Source organism: Scophthalmus maximus, chromosome 17 (assembly GCF_022379125.1).
Source record: "Scophthalmus maximus strain ysfricsl-2021 chromosome 17, ASM2237912v1, whole genome shotgun sequence".
NCBI classification, from domain to species: Eukaryota; Metazoa; Chordata; class Actinopteri; order Pleuronectiformes; family Scophthalmidae; genus Scophthalmus; species Scophthalmus maximus.
Window position 1 is genome coordinate 20660001 of NC_061531.1, and position 7500 is coordinate 20667500.

General features: G+C 46.2%; 2 protein-coding genes across 10 annotated transcripts in view; one reads left to right on the forward strand and one right to left on the reverse strand.

Annotated features, from left to right (window-relative positions):
* abi3a (ABI family, member 3a) overlaps positions 1–2689 on the forward strand; it is a 9115-nt gene extending 6426 nt beyond the window's left edge. For 7 of the 8 annotated variants that reach the window (XM_047328252.1, XM_047328258.1, XM_047328253.1 and 4 more), the window contains 5 exons: positions 192–320; positions 541–675; positions 1267–1449; positions 1611–1739; positions 1962–2689. In XM_047328252.1, coding sequence (XP_047184208.1) covers positions 192–320; positions 541–675; positions 1267–1449; positions 1611–1739; positions 1962–2125 — 740 coding nt within the window. In that variant the 3' untranslated portion in view covers positions 2126–2689. The remainder of the gene's footprint in view (positions 1–191; positions 321–540; positions 676–1266; positions 1450–1610; positions 1740–1961) is intronic. The other variant, XM_035615684.2, reaches the window with a different exon arrangement.
* Positions 2690–3056: 367 nt separating this feature from the next.
* Positions 3057–6114, reverse strand: LOC118288843 (interferon a3). 2 transcript variants are annotated; one of them, XM_035615361.2, is made up of 5 exons: positions 5906–6114; positions 5434–5508; positions 5184–5336; positions 4927–5004; positions 3057–3318 (listed from the first exon to the last, which is right to left on the reverse strand). In XM_035615361.2, exons 1-5 carry the CDS (start codon positions 6023–6025, stop codon positions 3184–3186), a joined length of 561 nt encoding a protein of 186 aa, XP_035471254.2. In that variant the 5' UTR covers positions 6026–6114; the 3' UTR covers positions 3057–3183. The 2 variants fall into 2 exon arrangements, with proteins under 2 accessions (XP_035471254.2, XP_047184240.1); XM_047328284.1 differs by lacking the exon at positions 3057–3318 and adding an exon at positions 3685–3726.
* Positions 6115–7500: the final 1386 nt, after the last annotated feature.

The following is a 7500-nucleotide window of genomic DNA, read 5'->3' on the forward strand; positions in this document are numbered from 1 at the left end:
GTCTATATGACGTCGTAACCACGAGGACGACATCCTACATTTCCCATGATAAATTTCACCTTCCCAATGTGAACTTCAGTGAATCACAATACATCTTCTTCGGTCTTAAAAAGACAGACACGTGTTCTGTGTGAACCAATCATTGGTCACATTGCATCACAATGACATCACTTTCTCTTCTGTCTCATCAGTGGTGGAGGAGAACATCTTTCCTCCTCCCTCCCCTCCCCCTCCTCCTTCTGACGATGACAGCTTCCCTCTGCTCTCCAATGATGTCTCAGAGCTGCCAGCCCCGCCCACTCCTCGCCAGGAAGTAGATGGTACCTGCCTGCCTGTCTGTCTGTCTGTCTGTCTGTCTGTCTGTCTCTCTGTCTGTCTCTCTCTCTCTGTCTATCTGTCTGACTGTCTCTCTCTCTCTTTCTCTGTCTCTGTCTCTCTGTCTATCTGTTTCTGTCTCTCTCTCTGTCTGTTGTCTGTCTGTTGTCTGTCTGTGTTCTGTCTGACTGTCTCACTTTCTTCTTCTGTGGTGTTTTCCTGCAGTGACCCTCCCCACCAGGAGGAGTTGCCGCCGTCGCTCGCCCCCCACTACTCGCTCTCTCTCTCTGCGGGTCCGCTCAGGCCCCGCCTCCCGCTGCCGCTACACGCGCTCTCTCTTCCTGCCTGCTGTCCAATCATGTAAGCCAACAGAGGACGGCTCTGCTGTCCTACAGAACTTCTAACATATGGCTGTGTCCGAAATCATCTCATTCACTCCCCCCTACTCACTATAAAGGGAATTTGTGGTAGTTGCTATATAGTCGCTCACACTACTTGAGTCGCGATGGTAATTACGTTTTTGATGTAGGATTATGACGTAACTACAAAGACGCCGGTCGGCGGACAATCCTATTATATCTAAAATATTTTATATTTATATCCGTGTCTATTTTCACCATTATTCAATGATTTTTGACAAAAATTTGGCGAAATAGAGCAAGAAGAGAGAGAAGGCTGAGACGTGATGTCCACTACTTTTCACGATGCATTCTGGGATACATTCAGTGCACTATATAGGGTATATGAAATCGAGGGGGTGATTTCGAACACCACTACAAAATGGCGAAGGCACTATATAGTGCACTATATAGTAGTAAGGGGGTGATTTCGGACACAGCCAATCACTAAGCTTGGTCCTGTGTTGCCACAGAGTCAATACAAACTTTATTGATCAGATGCCGTCGACAGTCAGGCTCCTCCTCTTTAATTCAGCTTCTCTCTGTCTGTCAGTGATGATCCCTCCTCCTCCTCCCTACCCTCCCCCCCGCACTCCCCCTCCCCCCCCCTCTTCCTCCCTCCCCCTGCTGCCCCGCCCCTCCTCCTCCTCCCCCTCCTCCATCCCCCTGCTGCCCCGCCCCCTCTCCTCCTCCTCCTCACCTCGACTCTGCTTACCTGCGCGCCTCGAACACCTGGGTAAGAAGAAGTACTGTATTTAAAGTAGTACTAGTTCTTCAGGTAGTACTGTGAACTGTAGTAGATACTTGTAGTACTTGACTGACAGCAGGAGTACTACCTCCTCCTGATTGTCCAATCACAGATGTCACTCACAGGACTTGTGTTGTTCTCTCTCTTAGATCTAGAGATTCCTGCCCCGCCCCCTTCTCTCCTATTGGATGATGAGGGTGGCCTTGATGACATCATGCCACCTCTCCCCCCACCAGTAGATTATGACTCCAATGCCCCCCCCCACTACCTGGACAAAGGTAGTATGGATACTACAATTACTACTACCACAAGTGATACTACTACTACTATTACTCATTATACTAGTACTTACCCTACTACTACTACTACTTCTTCTATAATTACCATAACTTCTACTACTAGTAATTGTCATCACTGTGATGATGAAGCGCCACCTGGGGGCTGGCGTCAGCACTGCAGGATGTACGTGTCCTCTAACTGCAGTTCCTCCTTGTGTCCAGTGGTGGTGCTGTACAGCTACGAGGCCTCGAAACCCGATGACCTGTCGCTCACTGAGGGTGACATCATATACCTGACACATCACCATAACGACGGCTGGTGTGAGGGATTCCTCAACGGAAACCAAGGTTTCTTCCCAGAGAGCTACGTACAATCGCTTGGCTAGATTGAAGCCCTGCCCCCTCCCTGTTGCCATGGAGACATAGCAGCGTAATTTAGTCTCAGATGTGTTTACTGTCTGTTCTCTGCTGCCCCCAGGGGTAAAACACAGGAAGTACAGGACAAGAGTCACTTCTTTTAAATTAACAACAATTACAACATTATGACCTTCATGTTTTCCAGATGTTTTCCATATGAGTCGTTCACAAATGTCCTTAACTTTAGATACATTTATTGTATGAATGTAAATATAGATCAGTTTTATTTTCCACTAATCTTCATGATTAATCGATGACTTACAACAGTGAAGATGATGAAGATGATGTGATGATGAAGGTCACTCAGAGAAAGATTAATGACCTGAACAGATGTTACTGATAATAACTGTACTTTTACTAAAGTAGCCCCTTGAAGGCAGAGCTGTGCGCCCCCTGCAGGTCACACACACAAACTGTACACTTCAAAAAAAATTATTTAAATATTCTGTCATTATGGAAAGGAAATGACAACAATCAGTTAACATGTGATGTCACTGTTGTGTTTACTGATGATCAATACATCTTTGAATTAATGTTTTTGTTTGTGTTTTATTAACATTCTCATAAATATATGTTTATGTATATACATATATATACATATATAAACAAATACTCAGAAATCGTATGTTACATTGAATAAACAAAAACTCATTTATGTTTTTAAAAAAGTTTTTATTGTCAGTTATCAAAATGTGTTCAAGTAAAATCAGAGTAACAGTAGAAAACTTATTTTTCAATAAAAAAAATAACATGATAATGTATCAATAAATAAATTACAAGATAATGTATCAATAAATAACATAATAATGTATCAATTAATAAATAAGATAATGTATCAATAAATAACATGATAATGTATCAATAAATAAATAAGAAGATAATGGATCAATAAATAAATAACATGATAACTAGATCAATCAATAAATAACCTGATAACCTGATCAATAAATAAATATCATGATAACATGATCATAAATAAATATTTATCAGGAGCAATAAATAAATATCATGATAACCTGATCAATAGTCAGTGAAGCAGAGTGTTGCATTGCCTCCGTGTGGCAGCATCTGGAGCCAAGATGGAGGAGACGAGCAGCTGCAGTTGATCCAGGTGCAGTTCAGTTTCCTGCCTGATGATCTCCCAGCATGCAGTGCTACCTCCCTGTACACACAGTACAACAGTCAGCGCTACCTCCCTGTACACACAGTACTACAGTCAGTGCTCCCTCCCTGTAAATACAGTACTACAGTTAATGCTCCCTCCCTTTACACACAGTACCACAGTCAGTACTACCTCCCTGTACACACAGTACAACAGTCAGTGATACCTCCCTGTACACACAGTACTACAGTCAGTGCTCCCTCCCTGTAAATACAGTACTACAGTTAATGCTCCCTCCCTTTACACACAGTACCACAGTCAGTACTACCTCCCTGTACACACAGTACTACAGTCAGTGCTCCCTCCCTGTAAATACAGTACTACAGTTAATGCTCCCTCCCTTTACACACAGTACCACAGTCAGTACTACCTCCCTGTACACACAGTACTACAGTCAGTGCTCCCTCCCTGTAAATACAGTACTACAGTTAATGCTCCCTCCCTTTACACACAGTACCACAGTCAGTACTACCTCCCTGTACACACGGGTCTACAGTCAGTACTACCTCCCTGTACACACGGGTCTACAGTCAGTGCTACCTCCCTGTACACACGGGTCTACAGTCAGTGCTACCTCCCTGTACACACAGGTCTACAGTCAGTGCTACCTCCCTGTACACACGGGTCTACAGTCAGTGCTACCTCCCTGTACACACGGGTCTACAGTCAGTGCTACCTCCCTGTACACACAGGTCTACAGTCAGTGCTACCTCCCTGTACACACGGGTCTACAGTCAGTGCTACCTCCCTGTACACACGGGTCTACAGTCAGTACTACCTCCCTGTTCACACGGGTCTACAGTCAGTACTACCTCTCTGTACACACAGGTCTACAGTCAGTACTACCTCTCTGTACACACGGGTCTACAGTCAGTAGTACCTCCCTGTACACACGGGTCTACAGTCAGTAGTACCTCCCTGTACACACGGGTCTACAGTCAGTGCTACCTCCCTGTACACACGGGTCTACAGTCAGTACTACCTCCCTGTACACACGGGTCTACAGTCAGTGCTCCCTCCCTGTACACACGGGTCTACAGTCAGTACTACCTCCCTGTACACACGGGTCTACAGTCAGTGCTACCTCCCTGTACACACGGGTCTACAGTCAGTGCTACCTCCCTGTTCACACGGGTCTACAGTCATTGCTACCTCCCTGTACACACGGGTCTACAGTCAGTGCTACCTCCCTGTACACACGGGTCTACAGTCAGTGCTACCTCCCTGTACACACGGGTCTAGAGTCAGTACTACCTCCCTGTTCACACGGGTCTACAGTCAGTACTACCTCCCTGTACACACGGGTCTACAGTCAGTAGTAACTCCCTGTACACACGGGTCTACAGTCAGTACTACCTCCCTGTACACACAGGTCTACAGTCAGTAGTAACTCCCTGTACACACGGGTCTACAGTCAGTACTACCTCCCTGTACACAAGGGTCTACAGTCAGGACTACATCAGTACTACCTCCCTGTACACACGGGTCTTCAGTCAGTACTACATCCCTGTATACACGGGTCTACAGTCAGTACTACATCAGTACTGCCATCCTGGCAGTTAGAACATACAATGATAGAGTTAGTACTCCAACACTAAAAGTACTCACAGTGCAGTACAAAGTACTTCTGGACAGCCTCCTGTAGTATTTCCTCAGTCTGTTGTCTGTTTGTTTGTTGGGAGACACCTGAAAAAACAAAATACTTCAGAATTAAGTAAGAGAGCAGTGAAAATATTTTATGTGTGAGTAGTAAAGGTACTTTATGTGATTGAGCAGTAAAACTGTATGTGTGAGCAGTAAAAGTACTTTGTATTTGAGCAGTAAAGTACTTTATGTGATTGAGCAGTAAAAGTAACTGTACTCACACAGGTGTTGAGTCCGTCAATCATTTTGCCGACGCTCATCCTGAAGTGATGAGTCGTGTCTGTATCCCAGGTAACGGAGGAGAGGCTGTCATGGCGATAGAGGTCAGAGATCCGGTCCAAGCTGTCTCTGATGAAAACCAACTGGGACTCGACCTGAAGAGAGAGAAACATTTTGTTTACATGTGATGGATTGATTGATTGATTGATGGATTGATGGATTGATTGATGGATTGATGGATTGATTGGTTACCTCAGTGTTTCGTATGCGTGTGTAAAGTCTGTAGGGAAAAGAAACTGGACTCTCCTGTTCAGTCAGCTGATCTCCCTGAAAAACACACACACACACACACACATAATATGACGACTGTGTCCTCGAACGTGTTCGTCCCAATAAAACTCCTTCAGGCAGTGGCACCATCAAGAGGGGGCCACAGGGGTGGGGCCACGGCTCCCCTGATGCAATCGATGCATTAGCATAATATACTACGTGCTGGTAAAATGCTTCTATCTTATATTTTACTATCCATTTAAATCAATAAAGTATATTTCATAATAGTTAAATAGTATAGTTTGGTCAAAGTACAATATTAAACACAACAAATGCAGAATTATAGACAGTTCTGCTGAAACCCTGAGACCCCCTCCAAGACCTTGAAACCCCCTCCTAGACCCTTAGACCCCCCCCAGGACCTGGAGACCCCCCCCCAGGAGTCAGTACTCACCATGCGACGGAGATGCGTCAGAGAGACGTTGCTGTAGTAAATGTAGTGTCTGAGCCAATTACAGCAGAGAGCAGGAGTGAGGACACTGCAGAGGACGAAGATGCTGGTCCAGCCCATCATGATGAAGACGATGAAGACAATGAAGACGATGAAGGTGTTGAAGACGATGAAGACGTCAGTGTCAGTGTCTCTAACCTGCTGCAGGTCACGACTTTTATTCTCCAACAGGAAAAAGAAAACATCAAAGTGAAACACAAAAACTCCCAAAGTGTTTCTACTCTCACTTTCCACACACACAGACACACACAGACACAGACACAGACACAGACACACACACACACACTGTCGAGACACATGACATCATCGATTAATGAATTTTAGTGACAAAAGACCAAATTCTGTGTGTGTGTGTGTCTGTGTGTGTTTGTGTGTGTGTGTGTGTGTATGTGTGTGCGTATATGTGTGTTTTTGTGTGTGTTTGTGTGTTTGTGTGTGTGTGTGTGTGTGTGTGTGTGTTGTGTGTGTATGTGTTTGTGTGTGTGTGAGTGTGTGTGTTGTGTGTGTGTGTGTGTGTGTGTGTGTGTGTGTGTGTGTGCATTGTGTGTGTGTGTCTCCCACAAACTCCTGGACCCCTCTGATGGGGTACAGATACAGTACAGACTGGATGGCAACCTATTTAACATTCGGCTTCTCCAAGCCTTCACCAAAACCACCACCCAACACATCTCAGAGCTACAGTATGCAGATGACTCTGCTCTCCTCGCCCACTCACCAGAATCCTAACAGCGTGTGCTAAATACGGTCGCCTCCATTTACAGCGCCATTGATCTCCAAATCAATATCAAGAAAACACAGATAGTCGTGCAGGAGTCCACCCCCCAAACACGTGTGCCCACCTTCACCCTTGAGGGTCATCCCCTTGCCATCGTCCCACACTTCACCTACCTTGGTAGCATTCTGTCCCCATCCTGCAACATCGATGACGACATCCAGGTCCGCATCGGTCTGGCCTCCACTGCCTTCCAGAACAGGAACCTCACCATCTCCACCAAAGCAGCTGTGTACAAGGCAGTCTGTCTCTCTACACTCCTGTATGGTTCGGAAACCTGGACACCCTACCAGAGGCACATACGTACCCTAGAGGCCTTCCATATCCGTTACCTGCAAAGGATCCTGGGTGTGTCCTGGGAAGACAGGGTGCCCTATAATGAAATCTTTGACCGGACCTACATACCCAGCACCGCCATCTCCTTGCGCAGAAACATCTACGCTGCGTTGGGCATGTGATCCGTATGCCTGCCCACCGCCTCCCCAGACAAATCTTCTACGGCCAACTCCTGGGTGGCCAGAGATCTGCTGGGGGTCCAAAAAAGCGCTACAAGGATCACCTCAAAACCCTCCTGAAGCATTGCAACATTCCACCTACAGCACTTGAGTCCCTGGCTGTTGATCGCCATACCTGGAGTTCCTCCTGCCACCAGGGAACTACTTCCCTTCAGGAGCAAGCCACAGAGAGGAGGATACAGCGATGTGCACGGAGGCATCAGCGGGCTGCAGGGCCCACACCCCCAGTGTCACATACCCCTGTCTCTCTT